Source organism: Castor canadensis, chromosome 5, assembly GCF_047511655.1.
Source record: "Castor canadensis chromosome 5, mCasCan1.hap1v2, whole genome shotgun sequence".
Lineage (NCBI taxonomy): Eukaryota > Metazoa > Chordata > Mammalia > Rodentia > Castoridae > Castor > Castor canadensis.
In genome coordinates this window covers 67,996,511-68,022,072 of record NC_133390.1, presented here as the reverse complement: position 1 = coordinate 68,022,072, position 25,562 = coordinate 67,996,511, and the positions used below count along the sequence as shown (strand labels likewise).

The window sequence follows — 25,562 nt, the reverse complement described above, 5'->3', positions numbered from 1 at the left end:
TTTTGTGTTGGTTGTTTTTGAAATAGGGTCTTGCTTTATTTACTGGGGGCCAGCCCGGACCACCATTCTCCTACTTGTGCTTCCCCGCTTAGCTAGGGATGACAGGTACCTGTCACTGGCTCAGCCTTTGGTTAAGATAGAGTTTCTCAAACTTTTGCTCATGCTGGCCTTGAACCGTGATCCTCCTGATCTTTGCCTCTCCAGTAGCTAGGATTACAGGGTTGAGCCACTGTGCCCACCCATATTATCGTTTTATAAGGTTTTGGAATCCTATATTCTAGGTGAAAACTACACATTAAATATTAAGTAAATAAGAGAAGCTATAAAATAGAAATATATAAGCTGCCAGATGGTACAGATTAGTACTATTCAGTAAAAATATATTACAAGCCACATATATAATTAAAAATTTCTAGTAGCCACTTTATCTTTCCTTCACTGTAACAAATACCTGAGGTAATCATCTTATAAAGAGAAAAGTTTTATTTTGGCTTACAGTTTTAGAGGTTTTAGTCCATGATCTGTTGGTCCCATTGCTTTGGGCTTGTGGCAGCATATCATGGTGGGAGTGTGTGGCAGAGTAAAACAGCTTACCTCTTGGCTGGGAAGTGAAAGAGAAGAGGGTGAGGTTGGGGCCCCACTATTCCCTTTTGGAGGTATGTCCCCAGTGACTTAAAGGCCTCTAACCAGGCTCCACTGCTTATGCTTTGCTTGTGATATTGGGGATTTAACTCAGGGCTTCATGCTTTGCCATTTAGCTGCACCTCCAGTCCCAGGCTCCACTTCTTAAAGATTCCATAGTCTTCCTGTAGTGCTACTTCATGGAATAACCTTCCAACATAGAGTCCGTTGGGAGAAATTTAAGATGGAAGACGTATAGTGACCACTTAAAAAAATGAAAAGGAATGGATGAAATTAATATTAGTAATGTGTTTTGTTTAACCTGTATGTAAAAATATTAACATTTCAAGTAATCCATATAAAAATTGAGATGTTTAAATCCTCAATCTGTTATGCGTTACAGAACATCTCAACTCAGACTACTCACTTTCAAGTGTTGATGTCCTCATGTAGTGACTGTTTATTGGACAGCACAGGTGGAGACTATGTGAATCCAGAGAGAGAAATAATCGTGTAGTCTGGTAGGAAAAGTTATACATAGTACTTGAATTATTTTGCTTGTTACTTCATTTAGTGATTCAGTCTTTTCATCTTACACATATTTGAGCTCTTACTGTATACCCTCCCCAAAAAAACTATAACCAAAATTGTACACATCTTATCTCCTCCTATAGAGTTAGAATATTCCCTGCAAAACAAGGGATGATGACAACTTCATGTTGGAATTAAGTGAAATATGAAATGTAACATACCCAACACAGTGCTTGTTAACTTCTCTGCTCACTTCAGGCTTTTGTCTCTGTACCCTTTAGTGAATGCATGAGTTGGGGATATGGTGAAAAGAGGCTTACGAGATAGCATTCTTGGTTACCCATGAAATTACATGACTTCTTTTCTTTTCCTCAGCCTCTTTCCCTGCAGGGCTCTGTTTCTTGGTCCTAGAACTCAGGTTTGTACTGTTAGTACAAAGCGCTATTTAACTAGTGTTAAGTGGGTTTCTGTGGGTTGGTTTAAGAATGTAATTGTTGCTTTTTCCAGAAATTTCTATGTTTTATTCCACAGATGAGGTGGCAAAACTTTGTGTATTTAATAAATTGAAAGAAGTATAATATGCCTAAAGAATAGTGAACAGGGAAGAATGGTGAAGTGAGAATGAAACCAGATCTTGACGATTCTTATGGCATATGCTAAACTTTACATTAAAAAATTTTAATCGGGAAATGAGATAGACAAGTGTCATTCTTAAGTGAGAAGTTAAATCTCTAAAGGGTGAAAGAGTGGCCTGTGTTTACAGAGCAACTCTCAAATGATAATTTAAATAAACACCACCTGTTTATTTAATTTTGGTGGGATTGGGGTTTGAACTCAGGACTTCACGCTTGCAAAGCAGGTGCTCTTATCTCTTGAACCACCCTTCCAGTCCTAACACTGTGTATTTAAAGTTCAGGAGTATATGAAATAACCTGGGAAGAGTATGCAGACAGATAAGAAAGGGGATAGAAGACTAAGCCTAGAATAACTCCAATATTTAAGTGTAGATAGAGGAGCTGGCTTAGAAGAACCTCTAGTGAGCAGTGTGTTTTGGATGACTGACAGAATATAATGGTTCTGAAATGGCAGTAGGGAACAAGGAGGACATTATCTAAAAATATTAGAAGAAACTGAGTAACATCAGACTGTGGGGTTTATTGATAATCTCTTTGTAAGAGTTAGAGTTTCCTTAAGGCCTGAAGGTGGAGCTTGCTTGCTCATCAGAGTAAGAGTTCAGAGGGCATTCTAGAATGGGTGGGATTGAGGAGTTAACTCAGCTAAGTGGGATGTGTAAAGAATACTTGAGGGATGAGAGTTAATGACAACTTGGAGAGGCTAGTGTGCCTGGCAGAGACTGAAATAAAGACTTGGTGTGATAGTCTTTCTTATAGTCTCTTGTAGACTGGAGGGATCTGTGGCTTTAGTGGTATAGCCTGAAAGGTTCCAAATAGTTGGTTGGATGAGGAAGGATATTTTGGCAGGTAAGCCTGCTTCTGCAGATTATAGTTGTGGCATGATGAGGCTCCAGGCTAGCTTCATGTCGTTCCTTTGTTAAGTAGTAATAATGCAGTGTTGATTATTGTATGATTTAAATGAACAGAGAGTGGTTCATAAAAGTTGAAGCTGGCTGGGTACCAGTGGCTCATGCCTGTAATCCTAGCCACTCAGAGATCAGGAGGATCATGGTTCAAAGCCAGCCTGGACAAATAGTTTAAGAGACTCTATCTCGAAAAAACCCATCACAAAAAAGGGCTGCTGGAGTGACTCAAGGTGTAGGCCCTGAGTTCAAACCCCAGTACTGCAAAGAAAAAGAAAAAGAAAAGAAAAGTTGAATCTGAATAAAGTATAACCTTTTAAGAAATCTCGTTTTTGTTCATGTGGAATCTAGACTTAAAAAAGATAATATGACATGATTGTAAAAGGGGGCCTGTTTGGTGGTGGGGAAAGGAAATTAGGGGGTTACTTGCCCATAATTCCATTGTTATTTTAAAATGTAGTAAGTTGTAAATGCATTTAATATGTCTAAGCTGAAAGACACAATTTGGCAACACAGAATAGCAAAGAATAGGTTGTCTACTCTGTGATAGTGAGGTGGACAGGGATCTGGGGCTTGTGCCACTGCCCAGCATCATGAGAATATGGTACCACATATTGTTAGCCTGGCTGGGAAAAGATAAAAATTCAAAGTTCAAAGTATGGTTTCTACTGAATGCATATCACTTTCCCACATTGTGTAGTTTGAAAAATTGTAAGTCAAATTACTGTTAAGTTGGAGCAGTCTCTATTTGCTTATTTACTAGATGAAATGGTAGGCACTTTTGGGGTTGGGAGTAATGACTAAAATAAGAAGTGCTTTCTTAACCTGTAACTTAATAAGAGATGGAAGGTAAAAACTAGACTATAAAACCAACTGTTTGAAATTATTCTCTTCATTTGGTTGTTTAAAATTATGTACTTTTCAAAGCTGAAAGGTATTTATAGTTCACATTTATTCAGTCCTTTCACTTCATAAATAGGGGAACAGACCTAGACAGGTTTCTTAACTCTCATAAACCAAGCAGTGGCAGAGGCTTGGTCTTTTTCTTTTTCTTTTTTTTCTTTAAGTAGTGTGTTGGTTTTTCCATAAACATGTACGTTATCATCGACCCTAGCGTTTTAGGTGACTGATTTTGTTTTTTCTGTTTGAATGCCAGTAGATTATTTTTTAATCTTGAGATTAACCAGAATACTTGTCTTTGTTATTTTGTTTTGTGTGTTTTAAAAAAATTTTTTTAATGGTTCTTTATTCATAAACTTGATGCAAGTTTACAAAATTTACTATACATTGCCAAATCTGCGATGAAAAATAAAATCCAAAAAAAGAAAGCATGCCACATGTGCAGCTGTCATTTTTGCTAGGTACTAGGATAAAGAATTCAATAATACAGTCAAGATTTAGCTTTAAATTTAAGGAACTTCAATGCTTTAAAAAAAAGTTCTGCCTTGTCACTTGTTATCTGAGAAATGGCTTTGTTTTTTGAATAAGAGTCTCCCTAGGTAGCCCATGCTGGCCTAGAACTCTTGATTCTCTTTCTCTGCCTCCCCAGCGTACTTGTTTTTTTCTGAGTGTTTTTTCTGGTATACATTGTACCTTTTGTCCTGTAAATAAAATTTCCAGGAAACTTGTGTTTTTGAATACTTTTTCTGTTCATTTGTGGAGTTTTTTGGAACAGTGATTATCCTTATGTTGAATTATCTTTGTTCTTTACCATTCCTTCTGAATTCACTATGATTTCTTTTCTTCCCTGTCATTCATTTTCATGATGTTCATTCTGGTGGTATTTTTTTGCTGTTTGTTTATTAGATCTGTGATTGTTATTATTAGATTTGTGATTGTTTTGTTGAGCTAAGAAACAAATTGAGAACTGTAGTGGGCCAAAAAATGGCCTTTCAGAAGATACTTGTGTTAGTTAGCTCAAGCTGCTATATCAAAATACCATGGATTGCTTAAACAATAGACATATATTTCCCTCAGTTCTGGAAATTCCAGGCCAAAGGTGCCAGCAGATTCAGTTTTTAGCGGAGAGCCTCTCTTTGGCCTGAGAATGGCTATGTTTTCACTGTATCTTCACATTATGGAGAGAGAAAGCTCTACTGTCTCTTTCTCTTTTTAAAAGGGCACTAAACCCATCATCAAAGTACCTTCATGACCCCATTTAAACATAATTACCTATCAGTGGCCCTCCATCCTAATTCCATCACAATGGGGTTTAGGGCTTCAACCTATGAATTTTAAGGGGCCTGAAATAATCAGTAATAGCCATATCAAATCCCTTCAACCTGTGAATATTACCTTATGTTTGCAGATGGTAGTTAAATTAACAATCTTGAGATCATCCTAGATTATCCCAATTACAATTGTCAGTTTAAAGAAAACACAGAAGGGAACAGACAGAGGAGAGAGTTAACCACTGAGATAGAGAATAGAATGTTAAAGCTACCAGGACACAAGTGAAGTAATGCTTTCAACTGTTAGAAGCAAGAAGAGGCAAGGAATTGATTTTCTCCTAGAGCTTCCAGAGGAATTCAGCCCTGATGATGTCTTGATTTTGGATTTCTGATCTCTAGGACTCCCCAGCAAGTGGCAGTTTGTCACTGCAGCGATAGGAAACTAATGCAGTTTCCCTTTTTTGTCTGTTGTTTTATCAGCCTAGATTCAGTGTCTTGGTTTAATTAAAATTCTTCTGTAGCACCTAACTCTTAGAAGGAATTATTTTCTGCTTAGTAGATTTTATTCCAGTAATAGGTATGAGACAGAATCTCCCACACTCAGTGGCCAGTTATAGTTCTTGGTTTGGCTTTTGCATGTTTTTTTCTTACAGTACATTTGTGTAGTTTCCTCAACTTTATTATGGTTAAATTGATCAGTTTTTCTCAATTTTTTTTTATATGGTGCCCACCAGCAAAATCTTCCTGAGTCTTTCTCCTTACTCTGGATCTGTTTTTGTCTTTGAATGTAGCTGTTGTTTTTAATCCATTTTTCTGTAGCCTGAGGGTGTGATAGAGAGGTAAAGAGAGGTCCTCTGTCAGTGCAGTCTATGTAAAGATCTATTTGATCACCAAGACCTGGAGTATATTCTACTTTAGTGGGACTGTTTTTTTCTCTCACCTTCTGACACTAACCTTATAGGTAATGAATGAATAAGACTTTTTTGGGGGATAAATAACATTTAAGTGTAGGAGACATTCCCTATATTTCCTTCCCTCTCTCCATAGCTGCCTATGGCATTATCATAACCCACTTTAAAAAAAATCATATTGAAGAGTATCATAGATAGTTCTCAGTTTAAAAAAAAAAAAAAGGTATTTTTTTCTGTCCTGGGTGAAAAAAGGGATACTAATTGATTTTACTTTCTCAGCCTAGATGATTTAAAAAAAACTAAAAACAGCATGTGTTTTGTTTTCACTCATGATAATTGTTTTCACTCATGATAATTGTTTTCCAAATGTAGCATGATAAAATGTCTAATTTCATAAATAATCTTCCTAATTAGAAGTTGTTTACTTTTTATCAACTTCAGTTTCAATAGAAGTATCTAACTAGAGATGGCAAAGAACATCTGAAAAGGGCAAGTTGTGTTTCAAGAGAAATTGTTTCCTACCTTTATGTCCTTGAGTTCTGACATTGTAAGCAATGGGTAAGCAGTGTGGGTGGTACTGTGTTATGGGGTGTCTAAATATGTTCTTCCATGATCTACTTACAAGAGAATCAGCCATATGTTTTAGGCAGTGGCACTGGAACCAAGTCCTTATTGCAGAGCCTCTATGAATGTAAGAATGTGTCATTCCAGTGGTCTTTATTTAATAGAACTCATCTCTTTTAGCAGAGCTTTGTGGGATTGACCCAGTTGACAGCTTTGCTTGAGGAGTGAACCCGGACTTGTGTTATTTGGATGGCATTGCTAGGCTTTCTAAAGCCTGTTTTTTAAGGGGAGAAGGTTGGGGATGTCAAGCCATTTTTTGGAGGAATATAGGGACAAATAAACCAATGTGGATTGATTCCAAATAATTAGAATTAGTTGGGATGTTAATTAACGTGTTTTTCTCTTAGGATTGGTCCTTATTATAGTTACATTAACTTTAAACATAGCATCGCTACTCATATAGTTGTAAATTGAAAAAAATTAGTCACAATTTGAAAATGAATGAGTTCTCTTACAGAATTGGAATTTATGACAGAGTGCTCATTACCTGGTTATTTTATTTTCCATGGTTAATTTAAGGAGATTCTTGTAAAGCTATTAGGAAGTAATCTATTTCCATTGTAATAGTTTAACAAATTTAATTGAAATATTTTAGGTGTATCTCTCCGTTAATCTCTCCTCTCCCTATTATACAGAAAAACTTAAGCTGATAAACAGATTGTGTTCTAATAATGTATAAGTTGTTTTGGAAATAAGAACATATTTTTCCATGGAAAGTTTTATAAATACATAACATAGAAGTGCCTAGGTTCCTAGGCTGTCTTATAGAAACTTAATAACTGAGCCATAGTTAATTCAAATACTTACATATTTGTAGTGCCAAATAATATAAAGTAATAATTTTATAGGAATAATAATTAAGCAAAAAAAAAAAGAGGAATTAATTTTGAAAAATTCTCCTGGATGCTGATATTTGATTGATAAAAAGAAGGGATTTAATCACAGGGAGATAGAGAGTGGAGACTGGTGGGAGGCTGATAGGCCTTTCTGCATACTTTCAGCAGCTTTACAAGACATTAGTGCAGAACAAATACTAGCTACGGCTAAAGGTTGATTTTTAGCTCTTGAAGTGGAATAAAGTCAAGAGAGACTAAGATTTGAGCACTGTGGAAGGTAGGGTAACTTAGGATTTATGTTTGAAAAAGTTGCTTGGAGTAGATTTAATTGACATGAAAATAATGCAGTTTCAGGAAATGGAAGGAGAGTATACATGTGAATGATTGCTGATATAAGAAATAACATGTTAACAAAATGTTGGTTAGCAATCCTTGTGCTGGTTAGATACTGCTGCCTGGTATCTTTGGGAACTGTTCAGAATGGGAGTAGTATGGTACTTTCCCAATTTTGTATGGATGATTTCAGAGTTGGACAGCAACTACCAAAAATATTTAAATAGCTTAATACACATTTGAGGTTTGTTTTTTTTTTTTTTTGCTGGGACTGGGGTTTGAACTCAGGGCTTTGTATTTGCAAAGCAATTGCTTTACCTCTTGAGCCACACCTCCAGTCCTAAATTCAATTATTCTTAAACAAAACATTGAATTTACCAAAAGCAAGACATTGCATTTTAGCTAAACTAGTAGGAAATTCCTAAAGCTATTGTATTGTATAGAGGAATTTAGTCTTCATATTCCTTTTTGTTTATTGATTAGAAAAATCTCGCTTCCCTGTTTTTTCAGATCCCAGTATATTTCATATTTACAAAGTTAGGACATGTTCCTTTTATTCCCACTAAAGTAGCAGCTGCCATTCAGCAGTGGATTCCTTTGTATTATGCTAACGTCTTCCAAGTGCCTTAAATGTTTGCTATGAGTTCCCTGGTTTGATTTTTCTTTAGGGAATTCTGGCTCTCCTTTCATTTTAGATGATTTATTTCTCAAGTAGCCTTATATCTCAGGCAAAATGAGACAGACTTTTAAAAAACGTGTTCTTCATCATTCTGAGCGAGGTTAGCCAGGCTCAGAAGACCAAAAATCCTATGTTCTCCCTCATATGCGGACTTCAGATCTAGGGCAAATACAGCAATGTGGTTGGACTTGGGTCACATGACGAGGGGAGCACATACGGGAGGGATAGGTAGTAAACCTAAAACATGAAAGCTTTGATAGCCCCACTCCAGAGGAACTAATACAGAAACCTTAAAGCGACAGAGGTCAACATGAGAAGGGGATCAGGAACCAGTGTAAAGATCAGTTAGAGATGAATCAACTTGGGTTGTAACATGTGTACAATGAAGCAATGCTAGGAATCTCTCTGTATATCTGTCCTTAACTCAACTAGCAAAAACACTTTGTCTTTCTTATTATGCTTATGTCTTCTCTTCAACAAAATGAGAGATAAGGGCAGAACGTGTTCTGCCTGGAAGCCACGTGGGATGAGGGGGAGAGGATGGGGACGGGGAATTGACCCAAACAATGTATGCACATGTGAATAAATGAATTAAAAAAAAAAGGTGTTCTTGCAGTTTCTAATAAGTTACGAGGACTTTTACTCAAAATGTGTAGTCATATTGGACTAATATGACTATAGTTTACTGCCTTGTAAACTATTAAGTGCTCCACAAGTGGTATGTGGTGATCAGGATTGGTATTAGAAAAGATTGTCAAATAGGTGAATTTTGTCTTTGCAAGTGACTTAATCCTTTTGCGGTGGTGACTGGAAGGCATTTTAGAGGTGCTTATTTCGGTGACCTTCAGATCTTAAAAAGTTTCCAAAATATAGTGGAGGCCTGCAGAAATTTGTTCACTTATAAATGAACATTTATTTTATAGCCTGCTATGTTCATAAGCATAAATCAGGGACACTCCAGTAAATGTGTGAGGAACGTGATTACTGCCTGCATATAATGGGTATTAGCTGTTACATTGCCATTGCTAGGCATGTAGGACCAACCTGTGGTAAGCAATAGTACTTCGGGAGAAAAACAAATCCTGCTCTCTCTCCTCCCCTCTGTCACTGTTTGCCATTTAACAGCAATTTTTAGCTTAATAACTTCCACTTTAAAAGTAGGTGGGGTAGCTCAAGTGGTAGAGGGCAAGCACAAGGCCCTGAGTTCAGCCCCCAGTACTGCCAAAAAAAAAGTATAAAAATTTATGTAAACTTACAGGAAATATTTTGGGTTAAAGGGTATAGATATCTTTGATTCGTACTTCAGGGAAAGGCAGGATTACATTGGGAGTATTCGAGTTGTCAGAAGGCAGTATTCAGGATCAAAGGTATGTGTGGATACAAACAGACCTAATCCGTATATGTAAAGTGTGGTTTCTGCTGTTCAGCTCACTATGGACTAGAATTAAATACACCAGCTTTGTAAGAGCTATTTTCTGGTTTCCTTTTAGATTTGTGAATGTTGAAGATTAAAGCCTTAAGTGTACTGTTTAACCTCCCTTTCCATTCCATATTGGCTAATTTCTAAATCAAGTGGGTACCTTTAAGACTTAAAGACTAATGTAATTTCTAAAAGTCAAAGGTCTTTATGAACACAATGCAAGCCTTTTATGAGGATTTTCATGGAAATTAAGGAAAGGCTTAGATCGTGTGAAATATTTATTCATCTTGGGTTTTGCTTTGATTTTATTCCAGTTCGTGCAAATTAGAAAAAAGAGGAATATATGCTTCGTTCTGACGGTTTTTAAGTAAAATAATATTTAAGTTGAGACTGCTGAAAATTAGCATGGTCCTTTCAGATTTTTGATTTCTTGAGTGGTTTAAAACAATACTATAGTCCTAGCAGAAGTAGAAAGAGTCCATCGGAGCTGTTCAGCGGGCGTTCGTTGGAGGAGCGTTGTCCGCGGGCTGCGCGATCCGGCTCTTCATTGGTCAGCCTTCTCTCTCTCTCTCTCTCTCTCTCTCTCTCTCTCTCTCTCTCTCTCTCTCTCTCGCTCTCTCGCTCTCTCGCTCTCTCGCTCTCTCGCTCTCTCGCTCTCTCGCTCTCTCGCTCTCTCGCTCACTGTGCACTGTGCGTGGAGAAGCGGCGACTGCGCTCTGCGGGAGGAGAATGGCCCGCACCAAGCAGGCTGCTCGTAAGTCACTGGTGGTGGGAAACCCTAGCGCCGCCAGGAAACGCGCCCTCCTCTCCACCTGCGGGTGAAGACACATCACCGCTACAGGCCTGGGACTGTGGCGCGCTGACCGATTCGTCCTTACGGAAATCGACCCGCTTCCTCTCCGGAAGCTGCCTTTCAGAGGTTGGTGAGAGAATCGCCCAGGATTTCAAAACCTGAAGCCCCTGGTGCGCCTCAGGAGGCCAGTGGAGCGCACCTGCTGGGTGCGTTGGACTGTACCAGTCTGTGCCACCCACGCCTAGAGTCACCATTGTGCCCAAAAACATCTAGTCGCGTCCCCCATCCCCCAACAGGGACAGAGAGCTTGAGGGAAGGTAGTTTCAATGGCGTTTTGTAGTCGATTCTGTAAAATACTTTGGTTTAACTTACGACTTTCTTTGGTAAGAAGAAATTGTTTATAGTATGTTGCATTTGTATGTACATCATTACATCTTTGGCTTAGGATGAAGGCGAAAAGTGACAGTTCACAGACCTTAGCGATGAGGACTGTGGCTCAGGAGTGACAATTGCTAATAATGCACAAGAGAAGGGTGATATGTCTTGCTTCTCATGATGCATGTTTCTGTATGTTAATGACCTGTTAGCTATTAAGGTGTTAGAACTGATAAATGTGAACAGGGTCCTTTTGCAATAAAACTGGTTATGACTTAATTACCAGCGTTTAACAATTTGGGACTTAAATCTGACCATACACACTGATAGAATGTGGGTGTTTTCAAGGGTGAACAGACAACTCCTAACCACCATGTAACTTAACAGTTTCCTTAAAAGAGAAAATAAATATGGCAGCTATTGAATACACTGTGCATTTATAATAGCGTTTTATAAATTTTAACATTTTACATTCACCTGCAAAAATGAGTCAGCTAAAATTAGTTGAAAAGAAGTATGGCTATTTCAAAGTAAAAATCTGGTAGCTAGTTGATACTTCTATCAGAACCTTTTATAAACATTTGAGATGTTCGGTTTTGCTGAACACAGAAAGTCAGTTTCTGAGTGCAGTAGGGCACGGTTTTCCAGTGAATGGACAGGTCTGAATTCTGTGGGCAAGCTTTATTGAGGAGGTCCCCGGGCAAATAAGTGAAACTTTTCAAATACCTTATGCTCTCCCATGTATTAAATGATTGTTCTGTGTCTCATAAGACTGTTGGAGGAATGAAATGCATATTGTGGTTCTTTCTCAGAGCATGGCAAAAACTGCATTAAGAATCATTTGGGGAGTGCTTATTAAAAATAAGATTTTTGTGAGCCTTACTTCAGACCTGCTGACTTCTTGAGGGATAAAATTGTAGAATCTTCATTTTTGCTAAACTCTCTCAAGTGATTCTTAGGCCTACTGTGAGTGGTGCTTACAAGCTGTAAACAGTTGTCAAGGTATGTACTTATATACACATTGACAAATATTGTATGTAAGACCTTAGCTAGGTCTCCTGCCCAGTATTTAACCATTGTTGCATATCTGTAAGTACATCAAATGTGTCAAAGTGAGTTATTTGTTATTTGTTGCCATGTTTTCATTGAGTCCTCCATTCTGTTTTACTACTGGTCAAGGCTCTTCTATATGCCTTATCCCCAGGAATTTGTATTTGATTAATGGCAAGCATAGGAAGAAGTAAACTTGGTCAACTCCAAATCCTAACCAAGTTGCTGGAATGATTCTTATGTAAATTAAATATTCAACTTTTGCTGAACACTTCCTTTGTGCTAAACCCTATGCTAATAAGCAGTAGGGAAATGGAAATGATTGAGATAATGTCTGCTTTTCCTAAGTGTGCTTAGTGAAATAAAGGACTCACTTTTAATAATTATAGAACATTGTGGTAAGCACTGAAGTAGGTCACATATAGTGTGGTCTAATAAGTCAAAGTTCAGAGAAAGTATAATTTATTTAGCATCTGCTATGTGGCACGCAACTAAAAAAACTACTTCATCTATGTTACTTAATCATCACAAGAATTCTGTGATGTAGCAGTTATCTCCATTTTATAGAATCGTAGTGGTAGAATGTGTGATTCAAACCTTAGTAGAGGCCAGGTACCATGGCTCATGCCTGTGATCCCAGCTAGTCAGGTGGTATACTGGGAGGATCGAGGTTGGAGGTCTGTCCTGGCAAACAGTTAGCAAGATCCCATTTCAACCAACAAGCTGGACATGGCGGCAAAAGCCTGTCATTCCAGCTGAGTGAGAGGATCACCATCCAGGCTGGCTCAGGCAAAAAACAAACCCCAAAAAACCAAAAACCATGAGACCCTGTCCTCAATATAACTAAAGCAGAAGGGTTTGGGGACATGGCTCACATGGTAGAGTGCCTTCCTAGCAAACCTTGGTAGGACTTCAGAGTTCATATTTTTTCTACTAAATAATTATGCCTTTCTTAAAGACAAAATTTTGACTGGTTTTATTTATTTATTTTTTTTTAAGAAGGAAAGTTTTATAGTTCTTCAGAATTGATGCTTGTTAATCCCATTAGCAAGCTCTTGTTCTGTGATTTAAAGGCTCTGGAGTAGTTTCTTCTGTTCTCTGCTACCCTGTGGTTTCCTTTCCATATTTAGAAGTGATGCACAGGGAAATCTCCAGAAACTAGCCTCTTGTGTGACATCTGTGTGTTTGTTTGCCCTGCCTCTTCTTTTGTTTATTTTTCCTATTTCCAAAGGGAATTCAGTAAATTCTTTTGTTTGATTTTTACCAATCCTGGGGATAAAAAATGTCTAAGGGAAAAGGCCTTGTTAGAAAGACTTTTTTTTTTTTTTTTAAACACATCAAAGTTACAAAGAAATTGCCCTGGAATTTTTTTTTATCACGCTATTTATCATTAGGATTGATTTCACTGCATCACCTACCTGGATGGTATTCCCTTTATTTCTTCAGTGTCATATTCCAAGGTATGTGAAAAATTGAGCACTCTGCCAGGAGATTCCACAAAATGGAATAGAGCCCCAATTTCATGATGAGAATTAAGTTCATTTTAGAATTTATCTTAACTGTGATTCTGTAAGCCTTAGTTCGTTCTTATTTCCTTTGCTAATTTTTATGTTTGTTCTAGTAGGTTTATTTTGGAGAGAACATCTTGCTTTAATAGAAGTTCTTTTAGTGAGTTGGTTAGCATAAAATGTTATTTGAACTTTGATTTTAAAAATTTAAAAAACTGACAATGGCAGTGCTTCCTTTTCTGACAGCTTTTAATCTTACCTTAAAATCTGTTATTTGTCTTTGTGATAGAGCATGATATGCAGTACTGTTTTTCTATATTAATGTTTTTGTTAGGTAGAAAACATCATGAAAATGCTTTGTACCTCATGTGTAGTCACAGGTTGGTATGCTGGTTTCTCTGGGCTTTTGTTGCAGTTATACAACTTTATATTATTTATACACAGAGATCTCATTCTGAAGCAAGGGAAGATTTGCTCACCACAGCAAGATCACCAGAATATTTCTTGGACTGTGTCATGAGTTGCTTAGTTTGTTTCAGCAATGTGACTTACTAATAGTGTCTAAAATCTCTTCATTAAAAATTTTCCAGTTACTGTTTTTCTCAGCTCTGAATCCTAAGAAGTGGCTTCCTTAAGGGAAAAAAAATCAAATGCCGTTGTTAAATGAACAAAAGTATGTTCAACTTTGAGATTTATCATTCATATAAGATTAGAATGTCAGTGCCAAATCCTTAAATATCCTCGAAACAGCATTTTGAGTTTTGGGTGATCACTTTATACTTTGGATGTGGTCCATGTCACAGTGTTAACATTTGTTCATCTCAGGGTGGGTTGCTTTACTTCAAAAGACTTCGAAAATATGACCACAGTACTCCTTACAGGTACAGCCCTGTGTTTGAGAGATTGGGAACTAGGCTGCTTGGATCACTTTAGAATATGCCTAAACTTGCTAAAGGTTTTGTAAAAGCTGTGTTCTGTTTTTAATAGTCTTCACAAGAACATTGTTCTGGTGCATGCTGTCTTTTTGTTGTTTCATGAGGAGTCTCTTGTGGTTTATACATTTAAGATTTCTCTATTGTGGTAAAAAGTAGGGGATATAACTCTATGTTCTAATTATAACAGGATATTTGTGCCATGTGAGCAGATTCTAATTGTTTAGAGGAGTCCCAGGAGTGCTCTGGCCAGAGAGGGCCTGGAGCGGAGCTAATTCCCACTATTCTGCTGCTGCGCCTGAGCACAGCAGCATAAAAATTCAAAAATGAAGACCAATTTTATTATAATGGCTAGTATTATATAATTAGTGTGAGAATCATTGTACCATGTGTTCTGGGAAATTAAATATTGGGGAGAGTGCTTAGTTTTTTGGTAGTGAAAGTGGTAGAAAAATTTTATCAGGAAAGGAATACAGTTTCAATAAGATGAAACGGGGTCATCTCATCTATAGAGAGAATTGAGAATGACTTTTTTTTCTTTTTTTTAAATGAGACAGATTTGCTGTAATTTCTAGTTGGTTTTTTAATGAGGATTTTGACCTCTTGGAAGCAATGCTTCTCTATTGGTGTGGTCCAAATTAATCCAATTTCTAGTGGCAAATATTAAATTGTTTGGATGTCACAGAATTACTTGTTTTTTGTTTTTTTCTTTTTTTTTGTGGTACTAGGGATTGAACTCAGGGCCTTGCAAGGCTACGTGACCCATGTCCCCTGTTGTTTTAGTTTGCTTTTCAAACAAGGCCTCGTACTTTTGCCTGTGATGGCTTCAGACAGTGATCTTTCTACCTCAACCTCCAAAAGTAACTGGAATCACAGGCATACACTACTAGGTCCGGCTTGTTTTTGAGATCACGTTTTGCTAACTTTTGCTTAAGCTGGTCTTGAACTATGGTCCTTCTGCCTCTACCTGCCAAGTGGCTGGGATTACAGATGTGCACCACCACACCCATCTTAAATTTTTATTTTTCATGTGCTTTTTGGGGGTATACATTTCAAAACTTAATGTTACCAAAGTGTCTTTGGAAATAGATTTTTATTATTTTTTTAACTAGGAAGGAGTAAATTAGTTGAGGCCTGAAAACTGTAATAGATTGTTCATTCATTGCCTTACTCTGGAGCTGATCTTTTTTCATTTTATCAGAAATATCTCCTTTCTTTGAAGAGAGGGTAGGAAATAACATGAAGTTAATCTTTCAGCAGTAGTAGGAAGGTTATAAAATATAGCAGAGGTAGCACAGACATGTAAAGAGTTGTGCTACTTAACATTTTTCAGTAAATTAATCTTTCATTTGCACAGTAGACATGATGTATCCTTAACATTTATTACAAGTATTGAGGTAGATGAAACAATGAATGGGAGAGTTCTTTGTAAACAATGACATTTTATCCAATCAGCTGATTACAGTGCTAAGTGGTGACATGTTTTTCCTTGGCACAATATCTGCTGACTGCCAGTGCTGGTACTGTTCATGCCAAATCATCCCCAGTGTTACCTTATTATTTTTTTCAGCTCTGTTATTTCAGATCTTCAGTAGAACAGTCTGAAGAGTGTTATGTTTTCAGAATAAAACTTCTAGGATGCTTGAGGTCTGTGGAAAACTTGAGAGTTATTGCTTCTAGTATGGACAAACATTTCTTATGAAGAGTTCTCTAACTGCTTGAGGGAAAATGGAGTAAGTCTTTTAATGCCTGTTTGCATAGTATGTACCTTTTCTGTAGATGTACAAGAGGGTGAAAGGATTGGTCTTGTCCACATCAGATCTTCCTTTAAAGTGAAGAGGTCTCGAGAACCTGTTTTGAGTACATGGGATTAAGCCTGCCTGTTTAATCTTTCCATTTGCAAATCACGATGCTAGAAGACATTCTCAGACTTAAGCATAAGAAGTGCTGAGTTCCAGAGTTCTGATGGGTGTATTTCATTCCGCTTCACAAACCCCTGAGAAAGGTTTTTGTAGTAGCAAGGAAGCAAGTGGGCAAAGTCATCACAAATACTTCTGTTGGTTCTCTTAATGGAGCACATACAAAGCTGTAGCTCCTGTTTTCTTTATTGAAATATCATGCAGTAGAAAGGCATATGTTTTCAGAAAAATTTGTTTTCAATTAAAATTGCTGTGTATAACAATCATTTTAAAAGTCTATTAATTCACCTTAATTAAAATGACAATATTTTGTTTTGTGAGTTAGTCTTGTGAGACTTTGCAAGCAGTTTGTTCAGTGGAATTAATTCAATGTTCTTGACATCTTTCTTTGGTGATTTGATTTTAATTTGGATGATCTAGGGAAAAGTCAGACTGGTTTGAAATCATTTCTGCTTTTTATCTTCGAGACAGTTGGATTATAAGAATGTATTCAGTGCTTTGGATATTAATCCTTCTGGATCTTCCTTTCACTTTCTCTTTGTTTAAAGTTTAAGTTCAAAAGACTGAATCTTTCTTTAGGAATGTAAAAATCTAGAAAAGAATGGTTTATTTTTCAAATGAGGAAGAAAATAACTTACAGTAATATTTATAGTCAACTTGAAAAGTTGTAGTTAAAATTAACATAGTCAGATTTAGGGAAATGGGGAGCATGATAATTCAGAGCTTAATTTGACTAAACTGGGTTTCTAGCAAATATATCTAACCTTTATTTTACTATAAGTTTAGACTTGAACACTCAAACTCTGAGGTCAGGTTGATTGTGTTGTGAATTCAAAGCATAAGTAATAGTGTTTCAAATAAATATTGTGGTGCAGACAAGATTTGAGTTGTCTTTCCATAAGTGATATTGTGCAAATTAAATCATACATATTTGGGTGTTTTACCTTGGAACTAAAGGCACACGTGTTCAAGATATTTGACCATGATGTAATAGTGTAATCAAAATGTAAATCACCTAGCTATTTTATGTAGAAGTCACTCATTGCTTTCCCTAATTCTTTTGCATCTTTAGAAAGTAATCTTTTAAGCAAGAAAAAGGGTTAATCTCACAGACATTACTTACTGGCTTTTGTCTGCATTAAAACTTCATAAATTTAAATGGTTAAAAATACTGGTTATAGTATGCTACCAATATCTTAGATAGTCATTTATCTAGCAATTTATATTTGTTAGAGGAAATGCTCATGAGTCTTATTTTTTTTCTTATTAGGTTAGTATAAGTCAAGTTAGTATTCAAAAATTGACATAATGAAAGAGTAATAGAAAAAAATACAGTTCATTCAGTGAGCCTAAAGTACTTAGACTGTACTGAGAATTGAATTTAGATTTATCAGGAAAGCAAGAAGAAAGAAGAGTCATAATTGCTATTTCAGTATGATTCTAGTTTCTAGAACCTGTTCATATTCTAAAATCACTAAAAGAACAATTTAAAACTCTGTAAAATCAGACGCTAGGCACTCTAATATAGTTCAGAATAGTTTAAGAATTCGGAGAATAAGAAATAAGATTATTGTGGACTCTGCCTAATTAAGTAAGAGGTGGCACTTGAGCTTGAATTGAGGGTGTTTTGGGGTTGTTGTTAGGGATGGGGGAAGGCGCAAAAGGAAAGATCAGGGCTGCATATGAGCAGAGACCAAACCAGTAAGCTTCTTACATATGGGGCTCATTTCACAATGGGTTGGATTTTGCTTTTAGGTTTTACATCCGTTAGCCCAAAATTAAAATTCTTTCCCCGATCTGACCATTTTCCAATAGGTGTTGTAGTAATTTTTTCAAAGAAAGTAAGATACGGGGAAGCAAAAACTCAAAACCTTACCTTCCAAAAGGTAGAAGGGTCTAAATAGGGTTGGCATGTTTAAATATTTTCAGTTGTATATATTCTCAAGTCAGAGGCCTCAAAATACTGCAAATTCTGATGGGGTTTGCTATTTGACCTTGGGCGATTTTAACCTTCTTGCTATTACTTTTTTTGTTGTTTCAGATAGGGTCTCATGATGTAGCCCAGGCTACCCTGGAACTCATAATCCTTTTGCCTCTGCCTACCAAGTGCTGGGATTACAAGTGTACACCACTACTCTTGGATTTCCCATTACTTTTACTATGGGGACAATATATTTATTTCGTGGAGTTGCTGTTTTAAGTAAATAATGTCCTATACATATATAAGCATGACCTATAGAATGTCTGAATGATGGTTAAAAAATTGCTTATGATCAAAACAACTCTACATGATAAACTAAGATGTGCATTTAAAGTAAGTTGTAGTAAAGAATACACTTTGGCAGTGTTCTCAGTGTAATTCTGTGTAGTTCTCATTTTTTTTTTTTTAAATCTTTTTCTTCCTTTAGGAGATAAGGATGGCAGCAAGGTGACCACAGTGGTGGCAACTCCTGGGCAGGGTCCAGATAGGCCACAAGAAGTCAGCTATACAGATACTAAAGTGATTGGAAATGGATCATTTGGTGTGGTGTATCAAGCCAAACTTTGTGATTCAGGAGAATTGGTTGCCATCAAGAAAGTATTACAGGACAAGAGATTTAAGGTAAAACCTCTGGTATTTAATGTATTTTGTTGCTGTTTTAATGCATGTAAATGATTTTTTTCAATTGCTTTTTCTTAGCTACTATAACGACGTGATTTCTAGTTTTATATTTTATAGACACAATATTTACTGAAGCTTAAAATAGTACTTTTGTAAATCATTGCTGAGTGATATATTTGTAAAATCCTGTGAAAGGGAAGTTAAAAAATAAAATTCTTTTTTAAAAAGTGTCCTCTCCTTGCATTGTGCCTCCTTGATAAAAGAGATCAGAGAAACACTGGCAGAGCATATGTGCAATTAATACACTTTGACTGTGCTACCTTTCTTGAAAAGTATTCTTTAATCCACAAAACAACACTGTTACTTTTCCCCATAACTGTCTTTCTTTGATGCCTTGTTTCATTTTCCTTCTTCCCCTAGGAATCAGCAGTCCCTAAAGTGCAGTTCTTGTCATTTATTTTCATTTCTTACACCATCTTTATGCATGGAAGCTCGGATGTCATCGTTGTATTGTGGTATATAGTGAAGATTTACAAGACCTGAGCTCTAAGTAAGGCTCTGCTAGTAACAAGCTGTGCAGTCTTAAGCCGTTCTCTACTCCTTCTACTTCTGTAACATTTTACTGAGAGCTTCTCATGTGCTATGAACTGTTTTAAACATTAAGTCTATAAAAATAAGTACGAGATAATCATTGCTCTGAAACACCACACAGTGTATAGTATGTCTATCTACCTGCTTTAGAATGCCAAGAATATTCTAAAGAGTTTTTTTTTTTCCTGCAGTTTTAGTTTCCAGCTGGGTATGGTAGCCTGCTCCTGTAATCACAACTACTTGGGATGTAGAGGCAGAAAAATCTCTAGTTTGAGCTCAGCCCTGGTAAAGGAACAAGACCCTATGGCAAAAACAAACAAACAAAAGTCTGGTGGGTGTAGCTCAAGTGATAACAGTGTTTGCCTAGCAAGGTGCTGGCTTGGGTGAAGGACTTTGTGTCTGCATCACCACATGACATTGCTAGAGCATGTGCAAAGGGAGAGTTCACTTGGTGATATAGGAAGCCAGAGCTACAGAGCATCTTGGGTTAGGCTTGCTCTTTGAGCACTCTCAAAGAGCTCGGGTCCCACAAGAACTACATTAATTCCCTTTGAGGAATTAAGGCGGTGCCCTTAATGGTCCTACTATTTCCCATCAGGTCCCATCTCTTTAAGGTTCCCTAGTGCCTCGCAATACCATCGCACTGAGGACGAGGCTTCCAACATGTGAACCTTTGGGGGACACACTCAAATCATAGCAGCTTCTTTTTTTTTGAGACAAGATTACCCATGTTTCTTGTGTTGCCAGGACTGGCCTTGAACTTGTGATGTTCTTGCCTCAGCCTTTGAAGTAACTGACCTTACAGTTATATATCACTGCATTCAACCAAAGCATAGCAGTGTCCTGTTTGTCACTTGTTCTCTTTGCTAAATACTGTGCATATACAAAGACCCAGTTCAAATTCTCTCTATGAAATTTTCCAAATGATTCCATCCAGCCATATGGTTCTTGCTTTACTAAATTCCTTAACCCTTATTGTCCATATACTAAGAAATTCCATGATTTTTATGACAGGATCTCCATATTTATTGTCTCCTGGCTTTTTTTTTTTTTTTTTGGAGTAATAGTTAATGATGTAAGTATTCACTAATACTTACCAGATCCTTATTGTATGGAGTTTTTTTTTAAAGGCGTAGTTTTACTTAATCCTTACCATTGTATTATAAGATGGATACTGTTTATTATTTGGGTAATAAGTACAAAGAAATTATAAATTAACTGGATCCCATTGGGGTAAACAAAAATTTGAACCCAGACATTCTGTCTCTAGATCCTACTATATTTTATCATCACTGAATCAAACCCTTCCCCCTGCTCTGACATACAATATTAAACCTTACTCTATATTGTAGTATCAGATTCTCACACTTAAACCTCTGTCAGTATTGAACCATGCTGTCTTTTCTCTCCCCTCCAGGTAGAAAGAGATTGGATTATGGCTATATTATATTTTATTTTATGGGTATACCCTAATTTGAGTCATTACCCTATTGATAGCTATTGAGGGTTAGCTATTAAACAATGTATGTGCTTTATTGGAATAAATTTCTTATAAGCAGAATTTTATGGCTATAGAGTAAATTAATTTTTGATACAAGCTGTCTTCAAGTTTGATTTGTTTCAATTTAAATGCACATTATTTGAATAGGAATAATACCCATTTCCTGTGCAGTCTGTGTGTATAAGGAAGATTTTTAAGTTTTTCAAGTTTGTCATTTTAATTTACAGTTTTATTTCATATGCTGTTATTCTTTAACCACTTTTAAGGGTTTGTATCTTCTGTACTCATTTGTTAAGGATTGCATTAATTACCTATTGTTACCTACCATTAATCAGAGAACTTGATGCAAAAAAACCATTTTATCTCAGTGCTTCTAGAGATTGTGGATTCAGGTGTGGCTTAGCTAGGAACACTAGGCCCAGGGTCTCACAGGACTGCAGTCATGGTATTAGCTGGGGCTATAGTCTTTTCTGAAGGCTTATCTGGGGGGTGGGGTGGTGGTATATATCTGTCTCCAAGCTTACTCATGTGTGAATTGACCCACATGGGTCGCCTGTTACATGTGCCTTTCCATGATTCCTTATGACATGTCATCTGACTTTCCTCATGGCAATTAACCCAAGAGAGAAAGAGTGAGTAAGCCCAAGACACCCAAGGCAGAAGCCACAATCTTTCTATAAACTGATACAGGAAAGGTGCGGTGATGAAACAAGAGGGTAGTGCCAGGAGGCAAGAGTCGCTAGTGGTTATCCTAGAAGCAGCTTGCTTACACTAAGAATTTTGAACGATCTTTGGTATCATTCTGATAAAAGGCCTGCTCTGTTCTCTTTATAAACCATCTGTTTTTCTCTAGTAGTTGTATTTCTTTTTACATATTTCTTGAATCCATTGTTATTACTGATAGGCATATTCTCTGTGGTAGCCTGAGATTTTAGTTTGGTTCTGTTATAGGGGTATATAGAATAATATCCCCTTTCCTACTTCTTTCTTAGTAAGAAAAAAGAGATTTTGTTCATCTGGAAAGCAAATGGTCCCAGAGAGGAATTGACTCCTGCCTAAGGTTCTACTTAATTTTTAAATTTAAACAATTTTTGAATTTGCATACATTAATATGAACGGATCAGTTTAATTTTGTCTCTCATGAAAAATCCTTTTAATCTTACCAGATGGAAGTGTTCTTTCTTCTTTAGATGTCTTGCATAATTAAAAAAATAATTCTGATGACACTTAACAGTTCCTATTTTATGGCATCTTTATTTGTGTACTTGTATACTTACCTAATTTTGAAAACTTTTTTGTGAGGGGCAGTACTAGGGTTTCAACTCAGGGCCTCCTACTTGTTAGGCAGGCACTCTACCACTTGAGCCACACCTCCATCCCCTCCCATCATTTATTGTTTGTTCATTCATTCATTGTTTCAGTTCTTTTTCAGATAGGGTCTCACATTTTTGCCCAGGGCCAGTCTCCTACTCTGCGTCCCACATTGCTTAGATTACCAGTGCACACCACCATGTCCGGCTTGTTGGTGAAATGGGATCTGGCTAATATTTTGCCCAGGCTGGCCTTTTACCTCAGTGTTCCCAATCTGTCTTCCAGGTAGCTGGGATTTTCAGGTGTGCATCACCACCCCCAGCCTGAATTACAAAGTCAATACTGAGGTCTGCTTTATTGTTGTTCTAATGCCCAACCAAATGAAATTTGGATGGAATTGAGTTACATTTCATTTTCTAGCCTAGCAAGCATGAGGCCAAGTTCAAACCTCAGTACCACCAAAAAAAAAAAAAATGCTTGCATTGTCCAGAATTAATTTTTAAATAAAATTAATTTAAACTTGTCTAAGCAAGTTCCTTAACTTGTCTATGCCTCTGGCTCCTCTAGAGTAGAGATAACAATATTGGCTGCCATGGTAGGTTTATCAGAATCAAATGAAGTTATGAAGATAAAGCTCTTAGCTCAGTGCCTGGCTCATGGTAAATTTTCAACATTCTGTAGCTGTTGGTGTCATCATTACTATTGCTAATCATAATACATTATGTATCATAAACTTACGATACAGGGTTTAAGGAATGTACATTTAAGTTAGCATTAACTTACACACTAGAGCCTCTAAAACTAAGAATTCAAGAACTTATAATGGGCTAGAGGTATGGCCATCCCCTTTTTGTGATAGGTAAGTTGTTTCTATACCTGATAGGGAAAAGTATATATAAATTCTGTTTATTGTTTCTACAAAATGGGAGTTTAAGCTACCTGGGCAATAGGTCATTATATTACTGTAATTTACAAATAAGATTTTCATTTTACAAACTGATTTTAGCAGTATTAAAAGAAAATGTAAATTTCATCTAGCGAATCCATTATGTTATATATATGTACTAAGTGCAAAATTGAAATTAAATACGAGGAACTTTCCTCTTAATTTCTAGAGCAGGTGTTGGTAAACTGTGAATCTGCTTCTAGTTTTTATAAATAAAGTTTTACTGGAACACAGCCACATCCATTTCTTTGCATATTGTTAATGACTGTTTTCTACTAGAACAGTAGAGTTGAGTAGTTGCAACAGAGTACATATAGCTTTGCAAGCCTTAAGATCTTATTATCTGGTCATTTCTTGAAAATTTTTGCTTGTTCTTATTCTAGGACATTATTTTAGTGGTTCTTGTTTTACAACTTTGGTCATTCTCAGTCTCTTATGTTGATTCCTTTTCCCTAAGTGTAAGTGTTCCTCAAAACTCTTTGATGAATATCTTGTCTTTTGTGGGGCTTATGTGATACCATATCTAGATTCTACTTTCTGCTAGATTCTGCTTTTCTGCTGCACGGGAATCTAGCCAAGTCTTGCCATCTTTTCTTACTTTACATCAATTGTATATACTTCTGTGGCTTCAAGAACTATCCAGACCTCTTGCTAGAGAATAAGATGAACATATTCAGATTGCTTTCTGGAACTTTCAACTTCAGTGTTCCTCAGTCATTTCAAACTGAACATTTCCAAAGATGAATTTATTCCCTCCTGTTTCCCAAACTGCTTCCTAGGTTATATTAATAGTCACATGAGTAAGAAGCCTGAAAAATCACCTCTTCCTCCTTCCACTTATCAATCCAGAGCAACAGGTGGTCAAAAAACTGTTGTTCTTGCTCTTGCCTCTTAGACCTGTTTTCTTCCTTGGATTTTCACTGTTTTTACCTCACAGCAGTCCTAGTTTTATCTGTCTTCCTCTCATCCCTTCAGTAACCTTGTTAGCTAGTGATCTTCCCAAAACAAATCTCTTGCTTGAAACATATCACCGGTTTTCATGGCTGGTGATAGTTAAACTTTTAGCCTTATATTTAAGACTTTCCACCTGACCCCTTTGCAGAATTTTGCAGAGTAAGCAGCAGATTTTTCTTCTCTCTTTTTCCACTTATCTATACCACCTTCCTTTTAAGTTTTTTTAAATTTTATTTTTGAATTATCATACATGAATAATACAAGGAGATTTGGTTGTGACAGTTCCATACATGTAACTTGAACAAGTTCACCCCTCCATTATATTTCTCTCGCTCTCTCTTCTCTCTGTTATATCACTTTCTAAGTGAGAGACGGAATCACACTGTGTGGTTGATTTGCTCATCCATTAGAACATGAAACCTTGGAAGACTGAATGTTTACATTTTCAGAGCCACATTTCTGACATGTAGTTGACTTCAAAATATTTGTTCTGCACACTGAATTATTTTGAGATTTTTTAAGTCAACTATAGGGTCTTTAAGGGGAATCTGAATTTACTGTGGAATCAATGAGTTAGACATAGATTAAACACTGTCTCAGTCTTAGTGTGATTACTAAGAATGGGTTACAAAATTTGGATCACCCTTGTTTTTTGCAGATATATTTTAGGAAAGTATTCTTTAAAGCAAAACCTTTGAAGTGAATCCTGTTTTACTTGATTTTTTTGAAAGTGGAGTTTTCAATGGTGGGGGAAAAGATCTTCCAGTAGAATAAACTTTGAAGAAGAAAGGATGATAGACAGCCATATGCTGCCTACATACACCCACAGTATTAACCTTGCTGGTTGTTTCTCACCTAAAAGTTCACTGTTCCTTTATGGAGCTTTACATAATGGCACATAAAGTACCCTTCTGGGAATTTCTTGACTCCATGCTTTGAGCTTCTAGAAGCTTTTCTTCTTTATTTAGGTGTAAAGTGGCAGGTGATAGGAAATTGAACAAAAGCCCCTGTATCTATGTGTTCTTTTTTGTTGCTGTGACAATATAGCTGACACAAACAACTTAAAAGGAGTAAAGATTTATTTGGGATCATGATTTCAGTGGTTTTAGTCTATGGCTGGCCAGCTTCATTATTTCTGGGCCTGTGCTGAGGCAGAGAATCTTGGTGGAAAGACATTGTAAGAGCTGCTCACATCAGTGTAATCTGGAAGTAGAGAGAGAGAGAGAGACAGGAAGGGGCCGCATGCAAGGTGAATCTTTCCAGGGCATGCCTCCCCAGAGGCCTACTTCCTCCAGCAAGGCCCTATCTCTCAAATATGCTATCGTTACGAATCTATCAAGGGATTAATTCATTGATTAGGTCCAAGTCCTTAGGATCCAATCCCTTCTCAATTTTTGGATACACTAGCTGGAAACCA

The 25,562-nt window shown here is 36.8% G+C and overlaps 1 protein-coding gene across 2 annotated transcripts in view; it reads left to right on the top strand.

Annotated features, from left to right (window-relative positions):
- Positions 1-25,562, top strand: part of Gsk3b (glycogen synthase kinase 3 beta) — a 173,181-nt gene that overhangs the window by 47,203 nt on the left and 100,416 nt on the right. For both annotated transcript variants that reach the window (XM_074073238.1, XM_074073237.1), the window contains exon 2: positions 18,649-18,842. In XM_074073238.1, the coding sequence (XP_073929339.1) occupies positions 18,649-18,842 (194 nt within the window). The remainder of the gene's footprint in view (positions 1-18,648; positions 18,843-25,562) is intronic.